At 41.5% G+C, this 21446-nt stretch overlaps 1 protein-coding gene across 8 annotated transcripts in view; it reads left to right on the top strand.

The window, feature by feature from the left end:
- Positions 1-10886, top strand: part of EYA4 (EYA transcriptional coactivator and phosphatase 4) — a 156080-nt gene extending 145194 nt beyond the window's left edge. For all 8 annotated transcript variants that reach the window (XM_063329562.1, XM_063329558.1, XM_063329560.1 and 5 more), the window contains exons 15-20: positions 1554-1612; positions 1719-1879; positions 4260-4374; positions 5838-5959; positions 8243-8343; positions 9947-10886. In XM_063329562.1, coding sequence (XP_063185632.1) covers positions 1554-1612; positions 1719-1879; positions 4260-4374; positions 5838-5959; positions 8243-8343; positions 9947-10027 — 639 coding nt within the window. In that variant the 3' untranslated portion in view covers positions 10028-10886. The remainder of the gene's footprint in view (positions 1-1553; positions 1613-1718; positions 1880-4259; positions 4375-5837; positions 5960-8242; positions 8344-9946) is intronic.
- The last annotated feature ends 10560 nt before the right edge of the window (positions 10887-21446 follow it).

Genomic DNA, 21446 nt, shown 5'->3' with positions numbered 1-21446 from the left:
GCTTCTTTAAAATATTCTACGGCTCAAGATAATCTCCTCAGACAGAACCAAAAAATTTTGTTTCTCCACTGGGAAGAAGAATGCTTCATTTCTGTTCCTTGCATGAAGTTCTTTCATGCCTGTCTTAATGGATTAAGCCGGATAAGCGGAGTTTGGCCACTTATTCTTTTAGTCTTGACACAGAATTTAAAATTATGATTGCTTGTGTGATGCAATGAAATTATGTATTTGAAAATGAAATCATATGTATTTATTTTATACAAAAATTGCTTCTTTTTTTTTTTAACCATTTACTTCATGTGGGTAAAAGTCTGTTAAGTTTTCATTCAGTGCAAAGCAAACAAAACAGAAAGAAGAAATGGTAATTCCCCAAATTCACACTCTAGGAACTTGAGGCATACACATTTGGAAATCACCCCCCTGTTCAGATTTATTCTTTATCTGGGCACCTTAGCACTGGTGCAAGACTGAGATTGGAAAGTGAGAACTGTGTACTCCTGCATGTCACGGAGAGTCAGAATTAAGTGCTGCTTGTCAGCAACTTTATTTGAAGTGGGTGACTCAGCCAGCTCCTTATTTGAGGCACAGAACTGTGCATTTTGAAAGTTCAGCCTCATATTATCTTAGTGTTGAGATTAAAGTATCTGAAAACATTAGCTGGGGAGTAATTTTTAAGTAGTCCTTGAACTTTGTCATGAATTGTATCAGGATTATATTAACAACAGCTATTTTAAATATTAAAAAAAATACATACAGGAAAGTAAAATCTCTGGATACTGAATTTCAGATGTGTTTTTGGGTTAAGAAGTTAATTCTAGCAACTGCAGAAAACAGTAATACGATGCCTGTTCATATTTACTGTTGCTTGGTGGCATGAGTTATTTATTTGAGCTTCCCCCACATTTTCCTATCTTTCTGCTGTAACCACTGTGCAGAAGAGGATATTTGATAGCTATCCAATTATAAAACCAGCTTGGAGAGGAGTTCAGTTTTCCAGTGTACCTCAGTTCCCTGGAGTTACTTCCATCCCTTCTGAAACCAGGAAACAATGAAATTCTCCAGGACTGCTTGATTATCCAGCCAGTGATTTTCCAGCCAAAGTCATTTGGATAAATCAAGCAAAGAATCTGATAAGCATCCAAACTCCTAGAGACTTAACAGAAATTACGTGCCTCTGGATGTTCCTTGTCTATAGCTTTTAGGAAGTGGGGAAATAAGGTTTAGGTGATTTTGGAATACTGGTGTGCTAGAGAGACTAGAAATTGTTGTGGGTTTTCAATTAAAATAATTTTAATCTAAAATCACACTAAAATTACATGTGCTTTTCTAAAGGCCTATTTTAACTAATAATTTATACAGTGTAGAAGGAGTTGAAGGTTGTATTATTTTAAAGACATTGGTGGTAATAGGAAGCTGTAGGTGTACGTACGCTGCCATCTTCTGGTGCACTTAGTGGCCTGCACCAATCATTTCTCCAACATCTGTACTAAGCATATGGACAGCGTACTCTTTTATAAGATAATTTATCACTTGATTTTTTTTTTTTTCAACAGGAGTGTGATCAAGTTCACATAGATGATGTTTCTTCTGATGATAATGGACAAGACCTAAGGTAAGATAGAGCATTTGTTTCTTTTTTTTTTCTTCAAAGATTAAATAAATTGAGCATTTACAGGAATACATTGTATTTATTTTTACTGTATTTTGGGTGTTTGCAGTACCTACAGTTTTGCAACTGATGGCTTCCATGCAGCTGCAAGTAGTGCAAACCTTTGTCTGCCAACAGGTGTAAGAGGAGGGGTTGACTGGATGAGGAAGCTGGCTTTCCGTTATAGAAGAGTAAAAGAGTTGTATAATACTTACAAGAACAACATAGGAGGTGAGTTTAATTGTCAAAACCAATTTAGAATGCTGATCAGGTTAAAATACATGGCGATGAACTCCCACCTTGGAAGCTGCAGACTGAATGGAAAGTGATGTGACTGGGCCTTGGGCTATTGAAAGCTATGGCGTGCATTGGCAGAGCCAACGTTGTGCTGTTGTGCAGGAGAACCAGAGGTGTGGAAGCAGATGAGGTTCCCATTTAGCTTCCACAGAGCCCCTTTTTCTCCTTCAGACCCAGCTGAGTTATACCTACCTTACTGAGCCACTTACTCTGCCTCAAATATGCTTTTATTCTAGGAAAGAGGTCGTATAGTTTCCACAGCATAAATTGGTTGTGGCTGGCCTATTCCATCCTACGTTTTCATGACGTAGTTGGTAACAACGCAATGTTTGCTAAAATCTCTGCTGGGTACCAGCTAGTCTGTTTTCACCAGTGGGTGCGAGAAAACCTAGCACTGCCATACCACTAGCCCCTTCTGTGGGCTCTGCAGCCTACGCAGTTAATTGTGTCAGCTAGAAATCCAAGTCTCATTTGGGCTTTCTTATTGCTGTTTTCATTCATGGACTCACTCATGTCCATGCCATCAGGCTTGTAGGAAATCAAGCAGCAGAACTGAAAGAATCTGTTCTGGAGAGCCCTGCGTGACTTGCAGAGGCAGACAGCCCTCTTCTGAGGAGGGGAGTATGTCAGCTGAATCCCTCAAGAAGAGCCTGCGAGAACAGGGAGTACTTCCAAGTCTTCAAGCATTGCTACAGCCACAGTTGAGGATGAGATGAGGCCAACCCAACCAGGAAGGAGGCCAAGTGAACACTCTGCCATTCTATAGCATGGGCTTTTTCAATTCATCTGATATTTGTTTCAGAGGAACACGAAATTTAAAGTAAAGCTCACCTGTGGCAAAGCCAGACAGTTCACTTCCTGCAGTCTCTCAAAAATGAGTAACAGTACTACTAAGATGGATAGTGAATTAGTCATTACCTTAATAATTTTCTAAACTATGTAAACTTGAAATATGTATTTTCTCTTAGAAGTTCGGAGTCTTTACTTGCTGCAGGATGAAACAGTAGGAGTAAAGGGTAGTAGTAAATGATGGGCTTTCACTTGCCCTACCTTGCCCTTCATTGGTGTCATGAATGGAGTTTTTATGTATTAAAAATACACAAAACACTATTATCCAAAAGTTTACTGGGTTTTCTTATATCTCCGAATGCATCTAAGGTTCTAAAGCTGTTGCATTTCATAAAACTTTTAACATTAGGAAGAGGTTAAGTCCAAGAGCACAGCACAGGGAAAGACACTAAGAGGAACAATCGTTGCAAAGGCAGAGTGCAGATATGTGGTGCGTTGTATTAACGTTTTTATTCTTTCCCACCAATCCTGCTTCTGAAATATGTTCCATCCTTAGTGGGTGTCCATCCTCTTCATAGCTTTTTAAATAATCTTTTTATCACATGTGTATCTATTTATTTCAAAACAGCTGTTAAAAGGCAACAGAAGGCTAGATCAAAGTAGGAATTTTTAGATTGCTTCATTTCAGATTTTTGAAGGCAGGCATCACCACTTCTTGGGAACGTGGGGTGTGAAAGAGAAGAGGGATACTAAAGGTCATGAAGCCTGCTTCCCTGCTCTTCCAGGACGAAATCTAAATTTAAAATACCTTGGTTCCAAAGAACTCCTGTCTCAACATCCAATAGGCTGGGTATTTTTTAAAATCTGATCATTCACAACCAGAAGGGGATTCTAAGGTGCTTTTAAGGAATAATTTAGATATGAGAACATAAGATGTGCGGCCGTTCAGGGGCTGTAGATGCTATAAAAGGAGCTATCATTGCTAACTACATCAGGACATGAAGAGCAAGCCATTGCCAAACAAATGTATTTCCGTATGTGTAACCTGAGGTTCACCTATATACAGAATCATAAGCAGGGCAGTTTTAAACATCTGCAGATACTGCAGGGCAAGTTTGTTCTAAGGCCTCTTCTTGTGTGAGTGACTCTGCCTATGATCCCGATGGCATGGATCTCCTTGTCACTGCCTCTGATAATGAGAGTGTGAGATATATGTGAGGAGCTGTTTTTAAAAATATGTATTTCTGAGAGGTATGCTTTGAAACGTAGTAAAGTAGCCTGAATAGATGAAAAAAACACAGACAACTAATGATTAATATCTGCGATACTCTCTGACATTTCTTGATATAGTGGAGTGCAAATAAAAACAGAGAGCAATTTGCTGAGCTTTGAAGACAATGGATTTTCTCTTTGATGCTTTTTCAAGTTCTAGTGGCATTTAAAAAAGAAACAATGACTATAAAATCTATACATTCAAGCTAATACAGTATTTAATTTGTTATTTTCTTACTTTTTTACATCGAAGGACTCCTGGGTCCGGCTAAAAGAGATGCATGGTTGCAATTAAGAGCAGAGATTGAAGCTCTGACAGACTCCTGGCTAACAAACGCACTTAAATCATTATCAATTATCAGCACAAGGTATGTATTTGAGTCTACTGTAAAGAAGTTTATTGTTTTGGACCTGTAAGGGATATTTTTTTTACATTTCAGGTTACAATAAATTAGTGCCTTTAAAGAACGGAACAGGTCTAATACGAAACTTGAATAGGACATAGGAAAAATTCCATGGAAAGTGATTTCATTTTCAGAATTTCCAGCGTTTACTAAAGATAGTATGGAGTGACTTCTAAAATGTGATTAATTTCCTTGTGTACATTGAAAGGGCATTGTAGAATTCTGATTATTAAATTTGTTATTAAAATTTCATCAGAAATCCTCAAAAATTCTGGTTTTAAATCATAAAAAAGAACAATGTTAAGCCATCTTGCCTTCTGAACATGTCTGGGAAAAGATAGCATCAGGCAGAAAGCTTATTTCAAATGCAGCAACTTCTGCAATGTGTTTCTCTCTTAACTGTTGTTTATTTGACAGTGTCTGAAGCATCTCAAGAGAAAAAAAGTAAAAAATGTGTGTAAGCCATTGTGTTTATCCCTGCGTTTCTTTCCAAATTGATACTCTTCAAAAAGATACTTGGAAATGAAGGCCAGTTGAGCATTGGTGTATGAGCCTGGAAAACTGTTATCAGTTACTCAGGACTGTTAAATAATAGTCTATAGTCTTGCCTTCAAAGAACTGTACAGCTATAAATCTTCAGAACATTACCTGTACCATACTGACAGGAAACTGAGATACACTAAGGCAGAAATAGTAGCCTAAGATCTTGCTTGGAATTTGTTGAAGAACCAGGAGGAAAAACTCACAACTGTTTGCTGTCAGCTCCGTGTTCACACCGTGGTCACGCTCATGTTCCAGCCTGTCGGTGCCTAAAGTAGCCTGGCTCTGATTTTTCTGTTGTGTAACTGCTCGCACAACTTCTCCAGTCGAGTTTTCCTCCTCACCATTCGATGCCAGCTTATTAACACAATTATTCTTATCTCCCCCTCTTCTCAGAAATATTCTTACTCTTGAAACATGAAGAAAGTGATGTCATTGGGCAGAAATGTGTATTGGCTGTTTAGTTCCTCTCAAGAAAGGAGTAAAAAATGATGGTTTTGCGTTCTTCTAACTCTTTTATTTGGCTGGTAGCTACTGCCAGTTAATGCCAACATGAAATGATGCTTTCAAAGCATTCAAATGCCTATTTTCAGACGTAGTTGGTGATCTTAAATGTCTGCATTTTAGCGGGCCAATCTTCAAGGACCTGTTTTTTATAAACCAGCGTGGAACATTTCCTACAAATCAGGCCTGCATATTTTTTTAAAGGGTTTTGCCAAAAGTTTTATGTGCCTTTTTCTGGAAGTGATGGTGCTGAGCAGCGCTGCTGCGTGAGTGAAAGTAAATGTTGAGGAATCCTGAATATGCTCTCCACAGCTGGTTCACTTCATCAGCATTTGGGTAATGGTTTTAAGCTATTTAAACTTAAACTCTTTCTCTCCTTTTAGGAGTAACTGTGTAAACGTGTTGGTAACAACAACCCAGCTTATCCCAGCACTTGCAAAAGTTCTACTATACAGCTTAGGAGGAGCTTTTCCTATTGAAAATATTTACAGTGCAACCAAAATAGGTAAGAAAATTATTCTTTTGTCCGTTCTGACTACACTGCATTACCAGGTTTTTTTCCCAGTAATGGATGGATTCCAAGCCACTTCCCTGATACTTACAGTGTTAGTTATAAGACTTAGGCATTGCATATGTTCAGATGTGTTTATGTCAATAAATTCCAAGTTCCCGTTATTTTCAATGATGCCTGAAGGAATAAAGGTCCCCATACTGATCATACTGATTAAAAGCCTCAGAAACTCCTAAGTATGGTGCAGAAAAACAAAAAATGTGTGGAAAAGAATGAAGAAAAGTGCTTTGTGAATTCAAATCTAAGCAGAACTTCTGTTAAAATAGTGTGTGTTCTGACCTTCGGCTCTATGTAAGCCAGGCCACCGCTTCACAAGCTTTTTCTGGAAGCATAGTAGCTCAGTGATGGTAATGACAACTGTTACCAACAGAAGCTGTGTTGATGGATGCCACAAGGGCACTTCCCTATTCTGTTGATAACTCTGTACCTCTTGTGTATTACAGTTTGGAAATTCATGGTTTTGGGAAATTGCATCCAAAATTTTCTTGTAAGCCAAGAAAAGTTATCATTCATGTGAAATGGGACGCAGCCTACAATGACTGATAATTTTGGCAGATTTCATGATTTACCATTTATTAATTCAGGAATGCTTAATTTCTATACCTATGACACCTTATATAACATGGATTGTGACACTTAAGTGACAGAAGCATTACAATATGTTTCCTATATTATTTTCACAAGTGAAAATACAGGGCATATTCTAACAATGTCAGGAAAAACTATTATCTCAATCACCCTTAAATTAGCTGTAGCTGTCCTCTAGAGAGAATGCCTCAAATACTTTAAAAACTTAAGTCAAGGAATGAAGTATCCCAAATGCCACATGGTATTGAGCAGCCTCTGGAACGAACATCATCTGCCATACAGCCCGTACGTGTTGGATTCAGTCACTGAAATTGCACTCGGACCAAAGGAAGAAGCATTAAGAAATAGAGCCGACAGCACAGAAGGGGGTGGTGAAGTGGAGCGCAGTCTCCGGAGTCTCTGTCGAAGTAATTCCGCACCAGGAATTCCTTCTGGGAACAGCCTGGCCGCTGTTACACTCCTGTCGGGAGCAGAGCAAACTCTGGGGTACAAGATCTCTCTCTACTTTCCATCTCAGTGATCTCTGAGCACAGGACTGTAACTGCAGCTGTTGCTTGCACACACTGAAATCTGGTCCTCACTCAACAATGAATACACACGCTGCTTTTCCTAATCATAAGCCCTTTTTTGTGGGCCAGTTGAAAAAAGGCAAAAGAAGGGCATAAGAATCGGAGATCTAGAAATCATGAGCTTGTGAGAAGAGACTGAAAAACCTGGGGCGGGGATAGACCTAACGACAAACAAGGTAAAAAGCTATTGCAGAGAGGGAAGAAATAATCTTTATATTGATGGGATACCTCCCAACAGGTGATGATTCTTTGCAATAGGGCACACGGAAAGAATTCATTAAATATGGAGATTGCCTGTGTAAACAGTGAAATCATCATATTCGGACAGTTTTGGGATCGATAGCACAATCATTTGTTGGTAAAACTGAACCTGCAGTACAATGAGAAGAACGGTAGATGACTTTTGCTTGGTCCCTTTCAATCCTGTTTATTGTTGTTACTGGCCTAGCCTGCTTGCGTCCACATTTCTCAAAAAAAGCCAAATGATTCGTGGAAGTCCTCCCAGGAAGGAATTTTATTTTGCTTGTCCATTGCTTTTTGAGCACTTTTTCCCTTGCTACATCATTCATTGTTGCAGATGCTCTAGAATTAATATTTCTGCTTTCCGTGAAAAAATATTACTACAATAATAGGGAAATATTTTAATTCAATTATTCATTCAAGGACCTATTCATTTTTGCAGTGCTGCTAATTCCTTTATCTTAGTGGCTTTCCTGCAACTCTTAAGAGATTTAGTTTTACCTGCAACAGCTTAGTGTCATGAAGGGAATCAATTGTTTCTTACCCGTTTTGTCTCTAAATCCCAAGGCTGGGAATTTTCAAAAAGTAGTAGTAACCATGTCTTACCACTGGAATAATCCTTTGTAGGGCTTCACCATAACTCTTTTGATAGCTTGAATAAACAGTGCATTGTTTTTCAGGCAAAGAGAGCTGTTTTGAGCGTATAGTGTCCAGATTTGGCACTAACATAACTTATGTTGTGATTGGAGATGGCCGAGATGAGGAACATGCAGCTAATCAGGTAACTTCACTCTGAACTCTTATCTCATTTATCTTCCAGGAAAAGAAAGTTGCTTTGAACGAATAATGCAAAGGTTTGGCAGAAAAGTAGTATATGTTGTAATTGGGGATGGTGTAGAAGAAGAACAGGCAGCAAAAAAGGTAACCTGTCTCCTGAAATGTTGGTGTGATACATAGCTACTAATGCAAGCCTTTCTGTTTGCATTTCTGTCAGTGTTGCGCAATGGCAGAATGACAAATAATTTCAGTCCATAGATGCAAGGCAACAAGAGCATGATGAGATCAATACTTAGAGTAAAATGAACCATTTGGATTCTAGCATTTGATTCACTTCAGTTTGGAAAGAAAAAAAAATTCAAAATTATTTTAAAAATACATGAAAACTGATTGCAATAAAAATGTCTGACTAGCTTCAAGCAAATGAAAGATAAGCAGAAGAGATAGAAAGGGCTATGCCATGAAGGTTGGGTGGTGTTTTTCTTTAAATGGTGAAATCAGAGAGGTTTCAAGAGAAGTGTTACAGAGAATGTGGAAAAACATCTAAAGGACTATGCAAATTTTTCACTAACATAGATGAACATCTGTAGTTTACTGGAGCAAATATGATGAATGTATCATTTGCTTCAATAAAGACATACCTGCAAAAGGAAAAAGAACACAACATAGAGATTGTGCACCAAATCTGTGTCTCTGAAAAAGAACTGTTTGTTTAGAAATATTCAATTTACTCATGATAATAATTCAAGTCTGAATTTCACCAGATAAATTTTCTATGTTCAGAAACAGTTCAAATTAGTAATTTGCACCACACTTCCCGGTATAACCCTGGAAGTGTGCAGAAACTGAAAAATTTTGCCTCACAATGTCTGCGTAGGACGAGTGATGTAAATATCATTGTGCTAGGAGTCGCAAAATAAACTGTCCTTTTAGTGTTGTAGCTGGAATGGGAACAAAATGAAAATAACCAAAATGCTCATTCCAAATGGTTCCTTAATATAGGTACAGTACTGGTGATGGGTCTTTTATAGTTTGTGCTAAACAAAGGTGGTTGGATTGTATACTTTCCAGTTTGGCATGCTTTTTTCTTAACGTTGGCTATATTGCATGAATAGATGCAGAATTCAGAGATCAATACAGCAAATAGATCTGAACAGAATATGAAAGTATGGGGTTTTTTTCTATTCTGATTAATTGCTGAAAGGAGAATAGTGCATATATCTGCATCTCTCAAGGACACTGATGCTTTCTGCAACACAAATTTTCTTTTTGGAACCAGAAATGCATGATTTGTTTTTTTCCCCCTAGATGGACAAAAATGTAGTTCAGCTCTGTTGCAGAGTGTTGTGTGTGAAGCCTCTTTTAATGAAAGTCTTGCAGCCCTTGAAATGATCATTCGGTCTTTTGCAAAATGTAATAAGTGGAGCAGAAATGGATTTGCTATTAATGCTCCTTTGTATGGGTTTGCATGCTAACAATAGGCAAGTAACCCTTAGTAAATAACTGTCTTTCTACAAAGAAAGTATTAAGAAGGACTATGTAAGTAAAGTACTCTACCTTCCGTTGTACTATTAAGCTCAGATCTATTTTGGTCTGATTTTTGTCAGTACTTTACTAGCAAAAATCAATCCAGAACCATGGTGGTGTAAAATACGTGGTGATAACCTGACTAGCCTCGTGTGTCATATACCGCCCTGTGTCACAGTGTTCATCTTTCCTGACCTTTTCCCCCCTCTAACAAACACAGCACAACATGCCTTTCTGGAGGATATCCAGTCATTCGGACCTCTTGGCTCTCCATCAAGCACTGGAACTAGAGTATTTGTAACTGTGTTCTAAAGTTGGCGATCCTTTTTTTTTTTTTTTTTATATATATATATATTTCAAGTACACTGAATTTTTATGTGTGATTCAATGCCTCTGGCTTTACACATATGAATTGTCTTAAGAAGGGAAGAAATATGTGGAATTAAAAATTCCAAATTGAAGAATTCAGATTGCTGAATGGAGTTAAAAAGTTAGCGCTACGTAAGGAAGCTCTATGGTCTTATATATGCAACGTTTTTAAACGAATGAGAACTGTGGAGGTTGCTGGTACACACCAAGTGAGCCCTGACAGGAGTGAACAAAGGACTCGAACTGGCAAAGCACCAACATGCGTTTTCCAGCCGACAAGGTGGTGTTCAACAACATTCCTCAAAATGGGATATATTCTCAGCACTGAGGTTTGAACCAGACTTTAGCCTACCTAACCCAGAAAATCTGAATTGGAATGCACTCAGACTGTATAATGACAATCCTGTCTAGACCTGTAATTTGTGTAAATTATTGATGAAAATAATTTACTGTGACTTTATTAGCAGCTGATTTTGGAAGTGGATGCAATTTTTCTTTCTTTTGGGAGGGGCAGGGGAGGGAGAGGGTTATATAATATTGTCTCTTTTATAAGTTTGGCGAACAGAATGTGCATAATGATGTGTTGTGCCTTAAAGAGAAGACTGTGTTCGTGTGTTATAATGTAATTTTGGTTAAAAACTATGTAGATAAACAAAAAAAAAAAAAACTTTGTGATAATTTTTGACATGACCAAATTTGAAATTCAAAGAAATCAAAGAGCAAGGCTGCACCAAAGCATTTAAGTATTTGTTGCAGTAAGCAAAAAAAATAAAGGAAAGTTTGTGTTTTTATTTGGGTTCTGAATAATTCCACTGATTGTTTGAGGAAAGTTAAGAGTACGTTGGGAGGTTGATACTGGGGACCGCTATCTTGAAAGCTAAAAAAAAGTGTTTAACACCCTCATCATCATTTCTTGATTCTCCGACAAGAGAACTAAGAGCCATATTCATGAATTATTTAGTTCACCGAAAGCCATACAGTGAGTGCATCTGCTGTGTATAAAAGAACAAATTCCTACCCAGCAGACAAAGTGTGCAGTTGGCATTATTGGAAGGTAAAAATGTGGAGTTAAGCCCAAACAGGGAATAAAATACAAGTTCATTAGGAATGAAAAATTACTTAAGGAATCTCTCACCAGTGGGATGCACAAATGATGCCACTTTTAGCATATTCAGGATCAACACAAGCTGCTGAAATTGCTGGCAGGGTGACATTGGCCACTTCACCGTTCACTTGGGTAAATCCAACAGCATTTTGGTAGCTTTTCCATTCTGTTCCACAGTAATGTGTCTTCTGGTTTGGGTCAACGTGATTTTCCTCACCCATTTCTGATTGCACAACAATATCACACAGGAGCAACCCTAAATGGTTTTGAATCAGGAATTCCAATAGCCTGTCAGGCATCTGAGGAGAGGGTAAAGAGGGGATTTTTATGAAGAAATACTGAGAAATAGATTACCTTAGTTTTCATCATTTCTATTAAAAATTACGCTCCATACAATGATAATTACCTTGCAAAATTTGAGGATGTTACCTTTCAGCTTTGGAAAATGAGCAAGGTCCGTATTGCGCACAGGGTCCCTAGTGCTCCGCGTGCAGCTTGAGCGCTCTGGAGCAACAGCAAGTGGTTTGTCTCTCACGGCAGAAGAGGGAGATTGCTTTTTGATTTTTAGCACTGTACGTGGAGAAGTTGCCTGTGCTCTGACCGCGTGAAGAGGTGTGTGCAAGAGAAGATGTTAAATGTAAACTCCAGGATGCCTACTCGAGCATGGTAGTCAGCGCTGAGGTGAAGATCTTCCCTCTCTGTGCTGTGAAGCCACCCGATGTCTAGTTACAAGGGAGTGATTTTGGTGATTTAAACTTTGTAGGTTATATGAAAGTTAGTTGGTAGGTGAAAGCCTGGAGCCACTAAAAGTTCAAGGCAAAACTCCTCTATAAATTCATAAAAATGGGATTTCTTTGCTGTGTTGGAATTGGATATACAAGCCACCACACAACAAACTAATGATAATTTGTTATCACCGGGCAGTTTAAAGCCATCGTCACATAAGTCTTGCCACGTATAAAATCATTATACACTAGCTATTTGGGTGATAGATTTGTGTGGCCAAAAGGTAAAAATGATGCTTACTTTCTTTATATTTACAGTATCTGTCTAGTCAGATTTGGCCTGGGAGTACATTTTTCATGAAAAGCTGTAATACAAGCTTTTTGTAGTTTTTCAGGTGGGAAAAAAGTGTTTCTACCGGAATAGGAAAAAAGTTCAAACAAAGCCCTCCTCAAGTTCCAAAATTGCATGAGGATCTCAACGTAAAAGCCTTTATAAAACAAAAAATTGGTATGGTGAACTAGCTTCTTTTTCTTTTTCTTTTCTTTTTTTTTTCTTGGACAAGTCATAGCGTTACTTAAATGCATGAATAGTATTTCTCAAGTTACTTGTTCAGCGTTTTAGTGTTCTTTTCCTAATCGGATGTAAGAACAAAAAATAGCCCAGAAACAACCATTTGTTGTTATAAAAGGTTTGCAGTGCTTTCAATGGAGTTGTGCGTAGTTCTCTGTGGCAGGTATGGCTCAATTAATGCACTGGACTTCTAGAGAGGAGATGGAGGCAAAAGGAGGGAAGTTTTACAGAGCACAACAGAGTTCTGATTTTAACTTGGATTCTGTGTGCTACCGTGGCAGAAGCTAGTTATAAAAATAAATAATCCACAAAAACATACATCCAAAGAAGGAAATTCAAGGATTTAGCTCAAAAGCCTTTGCAATACTGAAATTCTAAAACTAAATTTCAGAGCACAAATGCTCTCTTGCTAAGGAAAAATTGTTATATCTCTTTGAATAAACGTGTATAGTACACGCCTGCCTTGTAGAGAGAAATTACTCTGATACATTTTCCTGCATGAACAATACAGAGGAGGAGATAACCAAGGCAGAGACATAGTCACGCCAGACGGTTCCAGATGAGCCTAAGTAGATTAAACCGAAGGCTGGTCATTTTGACATTCAACAGCGTATTAATCAGAAACTGCCTTCCCTTCAGCCGCTCCTCAACAACCAAGACTGAGCACAGTGTCATGTTTGCAAGTATTTTGGGCAAATGAAGTATAGCGTACAATGCCTTTTGCTGATACTCTAGCGGTTCTCAATCAGTACAGAACTTGAACGTTCATCAGGCGTTCGAGTCGTCAGCTTGCAGAATACAAATACAGTGTGATTGCAGTCACAAAATAGTCACTTAAATAGATATAACTCTCTGCAGTTCAGTATATCAGTAAAAGAGGACAGGAAAAATGAAAAATGATGCTTAGTTTTAGGTGCCTATGGAGTTTGTGGACAAATATATAGGTGGCAGCTAGCTCCCAGATCTGTTTTGCTTAGAATCCGGTGTGAGCAGCAGTGTTTGCGTCTAAAGCAGATGCAGAGTATGTTCCAGTGCACGCGCTGACAAGGGAGACGAGGCCAAACCCAAAGCCTGTGTACAGGCACACTTCATCTTGGGGCAGATGAAATCCTGCAGCCAGTTGGAATTGCAGAGTTTATGGAAAATATGGACTTGGCCCACGATAGCAAGACTGGCTTTTGGCTGTGAGGTTGTATCCAGACCCAGGGTTTCGGTTCAAAAGTCATCTCTGCTTTACAGGACTGACACCAGGCATATGCTCTAAATGAATATGGTATTTAGTATCTCTGAAGAGGAGCTGAAGTGACATGAGCCAGAATCCCAGCAATAGCAGCATTTTGGAGATAGAATTGAAGCCAAGGGTCTCTGTCATGTATTAGCAGATTGGAGTTTATTAGGGCCTTACGTAATTTAAGAAAATGTAAATTAAAATTAAAAGCTTGTAAAATTATGTACATCTTTACTATTTCTCAATAAATACACTTGGAGATGTCATTTTCTGCACTATACCATGTTGTAAGATGCTTGGTTTGTGGTTGAAACCCTCCGTACACAACATCTCTTACAGAAACTGAGTGTGACCTTGGACTCTTTTTAAGTATGTCTGCGCTGCCTTTGTGGTTCGTGCCTGGAGCAGCGCTGTGTCCATGTGGTCTGGTAAAGACTGGCTCAGCTGCACTCTGCTTGCAGAACCTCCCTCTGCTCGGCGCCACGTTCTCCTCACCAAGAACGCTAGGTGCCTTGCTCCAGATGCAGCCTGAGCAACACTGACACCTTTGTTGCGGTGTCCCTGGGGCAAAATACACACCAAACCAATTTGATGGTTTAGACACATAGTATATGCATTGAAATTCCCTTAGCAAATCACTTACTCAAGTCATGCTAACATCCTTCTTACGAACATGGGTTGTTCAGGAGACCGACTGGGCTACTGAAGGGAAGCAGCCATTCCAGTGGAAGCTGAGCCTCGTGAAGCTTTGGAAATGTCTTTGGCAGCAGCGCTTCGTGTCTGAGTGAGGTGCTGACCTTGGTTTGAAGGAGGCAGTCCACCCACAGTCTGGTTGCACAGACTTCAAGGCCAAAGTGGGACTGCAGGGCTGTCAGCGCACACAGGCGTGACATTATGATCTTGGGAACACCGTAGCAAGTGGCAGAGCCTTGGTAACCGCAGCGCTTCAACCGCAAGAGACAGCTCGGAAACGGTATTTTTTTTTCCCAGACGTTAGTTTAAAGCATGTCTGTTACAAAGGTAACTGTTCTGTATGTAAAGATTCCCAACTGATGACAAAGACATCATTTTCTCTAATAAACTGTTCCAATGTTTAATTTTAATGGCTACAGTCTCCCACTGCCCATCATTAGATACGGCAAAATTTATGTCCCATTTGCAACATCATAAAGATGACTATGGCCACCTGGACATCACACGGGATGTTACACAATACCGGAAGCACATATTGACAAGCTAAAACCTTGTAAGATTGTACATCTTTTCAAACGTACTAAAAATTTGTAATAAGTTTACTGGGAACACAGGAATGCAATTTGCAGTGTTTGTGGTGACATGGTAACATTTGCCTTCTACTCCAATTTTAGGAACAAAAAGGAAGATACATCAAAACCAGCGTGGGCAAAATATAAAGCAAGCCCATCTACTGGGCAGACTGACCCATAGCCAACAGAAGTTTTAACGCTGTGTCTCCCAGATAGGTTTGCATGTAACTGTAGAGAAGGGAAGCCAATATTCAGGACCACTTCAGGGGAGTGAGATAAAAGGCAGTCAGAAAATTATTTTCCTCCCCATTATAACTGTGGGAGGTTTCGGAACTTTTCTACATCAGGATAAAAATGAGATATTGGGGACTTTTACTTAAAAAGCTTTGTTTCTCATTGCTTTGTTCTCATTTAGCGTTGTTTCTCATTGCTGAGAAATACAACACTCTAAATGGCTGTCAACTGTGTCCTGCACACGATGCTTCAAAGCATTGAACTATAGTAAAAACATTATCTTGAGAGCAGTTATGGGTTCCTCATTTGGGTGCAGACATACCTCTTCCTCATCAGCTGTATTCATTACTTATAGTTAATACCAAAGGAAAACCAAGCAGAAATTCAGAATGGAATTACTGGTTACGTGCCTCTTCCGTTGTTTGCCGATGTATTATTATCTCTAGGGGATGCACGTGTAGAGTTCACTTATTTGATCCATTTTCTTTTTTCCAAACAAATAATGGATTCGGAAACGTTTTGCAAATGTTTATAAATTTGGGGGGATTGTTTCAGTTGCGAAAAGCCCAGGCAGTAGGAGGAATGCTAAGAAAGCCAAAACATCTCGATAGTTTGTTTTTGCATGTAAGATTCTTTACTAGTTTCATGGCTTGATTTTCCAAGAACTGAGTCTCTGACTTGAAACCACTAATAAAAAATGAAGAAGGATTTTTTTTTTCCAGCTGGGAAGAAAAGAGAGAAAGGGAGAAAACACCAGGAAGGTTCACAAATTCATTTTTAAGTGGACAAGCAAAGAAAATCCTGTGTTGCACAAAGCACCATTTCTCAAATTTGCCAGATGAATTACTCATCAGACATCCATCTAAACATGGGTTATTAGAAACTCACATAAGCACTTCAATAAACATGAAGCAAGGGAGCAGAGAAGCATGAAGGACAGGATTTAAATGAACTATATCATATTGAGGAGTCAGGCAGAGAATGGAGGTTAATTAGACTTGATTTCTGTGCTCTGCTCTCGGTGTCTGGGAAAATGAAGTGCTGCAGAGGAGCGGCAAATGGAAAGTGATTCATGTTTCCTAGGCTACTATACAACCTACTGTGCCCTGCACCAGGAAGCACACGCTTTTTCTACATGAAAAAAAACCCAACTGGAGCTATGTGGAAAATATTAGAAATTGTTGACTCATTGAAACCAAAATGTATTTGGGGACTGCACACACCAGCACTGATGAATGGAACATTTCTAGTCCTGTTTAGAGAAAGAGTGAATCAGGAGCCCACCAGATCTGCCAGAAAAAAAAAGTCTGAGCCATTGCAGGACTCCGGTGGCTGTGGCTCTCAGCTGGCATGTCAAGCCTCTGTTCTTTGCTTTCAGCTTGTCTGGGTTAGGATCTTGGTTTCTAGCTTTCTGACTCAAAAAGGTCCTAGTTTGGTCCAATAGTGAAGAGGAATGTTTCTGAAATCAGAAAAAAAAAAAAAAAGAAAAAGAAAAGGAGGGGGAAAGATAAGGGAAAGATAAGGGAAGAAGAAATGCAAACAAAGAATCTCCCTCCTTACCCAGCACTAAAACCACTATGCCCATTGTGAAGGGGACTGAAAAAAGAAATCTTCCCGGAAAAGATTTAGCAACTGAGAAGCTGTGGTTAGTTGGTCAGTTGGCTGCGGGGGGGTGGAGGGAGCAGACAAGACATGAGAAAAGACCAGCAACCAGAAAGGGCATTTTCCCTGGGCAGTGTGTGTGGATCTCGCCTGTTTTACATCACGGCCTCATTTGTGGTCTTTGTGCTCTGAACTCCCACCCCATACAGCTATCCCCTCCAACCGTCCCACCAGCTCTGGTCCACGGGTTTTTGCAGGCTGAGCTTGTTGCTGCCTTGCTTCTCTCTAGTTTTACACCTTTCTGTGACCTCGTTGCAGCTGCAGCCCTTTGCTGCCTGTGAATTTGCTAGGATCCCAAATAGCCTTTCAAGTGTAGCAGCTCCGTACAGCTTGTTGCAGGAAAAAGAAAGAGGGCTCCAGCGGTGTTATGCTACACGGGCCCCAGCGAGTCCCTGCAGCCCTGCTTCCCTGCCCACGCCGGGTACCGGGGCTGCAGGAGAAGGGGACGCACACATGGCACCAGGCGTAAGCAGCAGCCCAGCCAGATGTGCCGCTCTCCCTTTGGTGGGCAGGGCTGCAGACGCTTCCCTCTGCCACCGCTGACAGCCAGCGTGATGGGGAGCACCCGGCGCTCTTGTAAGAGCGGGCAGGTGGGAGATGCTCTCCTGCAGAGCAGCAGGACGCAAGGCATGCGGAGTTGTCCTTCCAGGGTGGGAGCAGAAGCAGAAAACTGGCAGCAAAGGCTTGCGCACAAAGGTTAAACGTAAGGGTTTTGTGGAAGAAGCACACAGAATGGATGTGTACCTTCGTGGAGTTGTGGGCTGATGCATTGAGTACAGCTTGCTGGGTTAGTGTAAGGAGATCGTGTCTAGTATCGTGAGCCTCCTGGCTAGCTGAGCAAACTCCTGGCACTTAGCAGCAGGACTGCTTTGCATAGGGGATTTTTGGGGGAGGGGTAATGGTGCGTTAACCTTGGCTGGCAGACAAACCCCCACCCAGCTGCTCACTCACTCCTTCCCTCGGTGGGATGGGGGAAATGGGAAGAACGGTACCAAGAAAGCTTGCGGGTGGACATGAAGACAGGGAGATTGCTTAGCAATTGCTGTCACGGGGAAAACAGGCTTCACCTGGAGAAAATTTAATTTATTGCCAATTGAAATAAATATTTAATCACTGCATTGGGAAACAAAAAAGTCAAACATTAAAACAGCAGCTTTCCTCCCCCCATTCCCATGCCCCGCTTCACTCCTTCACTCCCAACTCCTCTACACCTACCCAGACGCACAGGCAGGATGGGGGAGTATCGCGGCTACAGTCAGTCCTCTCTGCTGCTCCTTCCTTCTCATGCTCCTCCTCTGCTCCAGTGTGGGCTCCTCTCCACAGGCCACATTTCCTTCAGGGAATGTCCACCTGCCCCAGCACAGTGTCCTCCACGGGCTGCAGCGTGGACATCTGCTCTGCCATGGAGCTCCTCCTCCTCTCCTCATCTGGCCTTGGCATTGCCTCTGCTGCTTCTCACTCTTTTTTTCCCCTCCTCCTCTGCCTGTGTGGTCTTTTCTGCCCTTTCTTGCACACGCTTTCCCCGAGGCACCGCCACCTTGGCTGCAGGGCTCAGTTGTGCCCTGCGTTGGGTCCACTGGAGCCGACTGGAACTGGCTGTGTCCTTCATGGGGCAGCCCCAGACGCTCCTCACAGAGGCCACCCTACAGCCCCCCTGCTGCCAGCTTCTGGACACCTGCACCCAAAATGGGGTGGGAGGACAGTTGTATCTCAAAAAAACCCAACACAGTATCAAATCTCTAGTTCTGCACGGTTTTCATTAATGGTAAAAGCTCACTAGAAGAGTACAAGTCTTGGCAGGAGGAGAAATACAGACCTAAGTGCAGGCAGATGAGCAAAGACATGGGGTGTTCTTTGCTGCTCAAATTACCCGGAGCCTATGAAGATGCCCCAGCATGTCTTAAACCTGCTGCTGGAGAACTGCCAGATTAGGTCCCAGCAGGTCTAACTCCTGATCTCCGGCTGAGACAGGCATGGCCATACCTTTTTGCCTCCTCCCCATCGCACATGCCTTCTACCCGCAAGCTCCATCCTCATCCCATCTCTGTCCCATCTCCAGCCCCTACCCCAGCCCCATTCCCTTCGTCGCCAGCTTGCAGAGGAGCACTTTGCCTGCCCCAAGACACCAGGCACACCTGAGGTCCCATGGAAATGCCCCTGTGCTCAAGACGCTCCTCATGCCCTGCCCTGCACCACCTCTGGGGCATCAGGATCCAAATGTTTAGCAGAGAACCTAGCAGGCTGTTTGAAAAGTGCCACCTGAGTGCGGTAAGAGCCATCCCAGACATTTGGCAACTGAGCTGTTTGCTTTTAGCAACCCATGAAGGCATGGCAATTCACAGCCTCACGATGTCTGCCACATGCAGACAGTTAAATAAATTAATTCTCCAGGAAATAGTTAGCTGTTATGGTGAAACCTTAGCAACAATCAGCTGCAATTGATTTAATCCATTGCCATTGCAACACACTAATGGGCTAAAAAGATGGTTTTCATTTATTTATCTGTGTATATATATATTCTTTTTCTCCTGGAATAAACATTTGATTTGGTGGGAATGGGCAGTAGTGAACCGGGACTGAAACAGATATCTTCTGAGTGTGGTTTTTAACAATGTACGAATATTCTCTTCCGCCCAGGCAGTGCTGTCCCAGAGATGACAAATGCATCCGTATCGCTCGGTGAAACTTGCTTCAGCATAAAAGCTGTTGCTGCTGGTGGCAGGGTCACTCCTTGTCCTGCGTAGCTCTCTTTGTGCTGCCTCCTTCGGACAGCCCTGACCTGTCACCCTGGGACTGTGCTTTGCACAGGAAAGGTTTCAGATGTGGCTGGGGGTGCTGGTCAAGCTGACAGCTTAGTCCCTCCATACACAGCTCAATGCTGCTGGCAGGGAAGGAGGTAGCAACAGTGAAATGCTATTTTATTCCTGTTTTCGCCACCGGGTGTAGGAGCTGCTGGACTAGCTGTATCCCTATGGTAGTGTATCCCATCCCCTTTATTCAGGAGCCCCGTTCAGGGTGGGCAACATCTTCATGGGCTGTCCCTGCGCGTGCCCCAGAGCAGCTCTCCTGCCACAGCAAGGCTGCATGTCTCCATGCCGGGGAGGTTTGGTGTCTCCGCCTGCATTTGACCAGCGTAGCCCATGAGCAGTCTATAACGCTATCTTTACACGAGTCCATCAGCTTCGAATGCTATATTTCTCACATGAAAAGCTTTTAGTTTGATTTGATTTTATGGTACAAACCATGACTGGAGCATGTATTACACTTCTGCAGCCCACGCAAAGGGGCATTTACCAGAAAACCTTAATGACATCCGTGTCTCACAATCACTCATACCTAAAGCAAAACAAAACAAGGAAAAAGAAAATGGGGGAGGGAGGAGAACGGAGCCAAGTGTGGGGGGCTGCTCTGCTCAAACAGCATATGCACACTGATTTATGAAATGTGATCCTATTCTCAGCAATCACCACAGGCCACTGACACATGGCAGCTGATGGAGGTAAGGTAATTAGCAGAGCCCAACTTCTCCTGTTACTCACTAGGAGCTAAAATGAGGGTTTTATCGCAAGCCCTGAATAGTCTTGATGAAGAACATATTCATATTCAACACTGAACTGCCTGGTGGCCGAAACAGAGGCTGTGTAGCCACCTGCTCCCCACGGCCACTTGTGAGGGGAAAAAGCTGAACCTGCCCAGGTCCCTTCTCAAGGTGGGTGCCCGTCCCACTCACCTGGACCCTCGCCTTGCCCACTGCAACCTCACTTAACCACCACCCTGGTGGGAAGAAGGCAATGGTCTGGGCAGCATCGTCCCTGGTGTCAGCCCCCGGGGAGCAAGGAGTGCAGCTCCCAGTGCTTTACTGATGATCCCCGAGTTGTTTTTGCACCCTTCCTACACTAAGTTGGTTCTCGGTGGAATAGAGGTCCTAGTTGGGGGGAGCCTTTTCACAGACGAAGAAAACCAACACCTAGTTTGGGCCCTCAAGAAGCCAAGAACCGCTCAGCCGAAAGGGTATCCAAGCACTTGCTAGTGGTTTTATTTTTTCACTTTACCTAAATGCTCAGAGTGAGTTCTCTTCTCCAGTTAAACTGCCGTTCCTTAAAAGCAGTTTATTTATAACGGAAAGGCTGACTCAACCTTAACTCTAATAACCAGGAAAACACAACACTAAAATGAAACAACAAATCATTGCTCTGACAGTAATGAGGCGCTTGCTTAGACATTTATCTGTCCTTTTACAGGGCAGTAATTTTATGGTTGAAAAGACTTGTTTTTAAACTTCATGTCCGGGAAGAAATTGCCAAGCCCTGGCCAAAATTGCCTTGTTTAGCAGATGGTAACATTGTACATAATTAACGCATTCATTTTCATTCTTAAAAACTAGTAAATGCAGCTTATTTGAATTTCCTCCTGAAAGCTAAATTTATTAGCTACAAAACATAGAGACTGTGCCAACTCTTTCAAGGAGATTATATCCTGTATTTCCTCTACTTTCTAAACATTTTCCACCAATATCACCTGGGTGGCTCTTCCTCTCTCTATAGGAAGCTTCAGAGCAGGC

The sequence above is a fragment of the Chroicocephalus ridibundus genome, chromosome 3 (genome assembly GCF_963924245.1).
Source record: "Chroicocephalus ridibundus chromosome 3, bChrRid1.1, whole genome shotgun sequence".
Taxonomy (NCBI): Eukaryota; Metazoa; Chordata; class Aves; order Charadriiformes; family Laridae; genus Chroicocephalus; species Chroicocephalus ridibundus.
The sequence above is the reverse complement of the archived record's forward strand: the minus strand, read 5'-3'. Positions and strand labels throughout refer to the sequence as shown.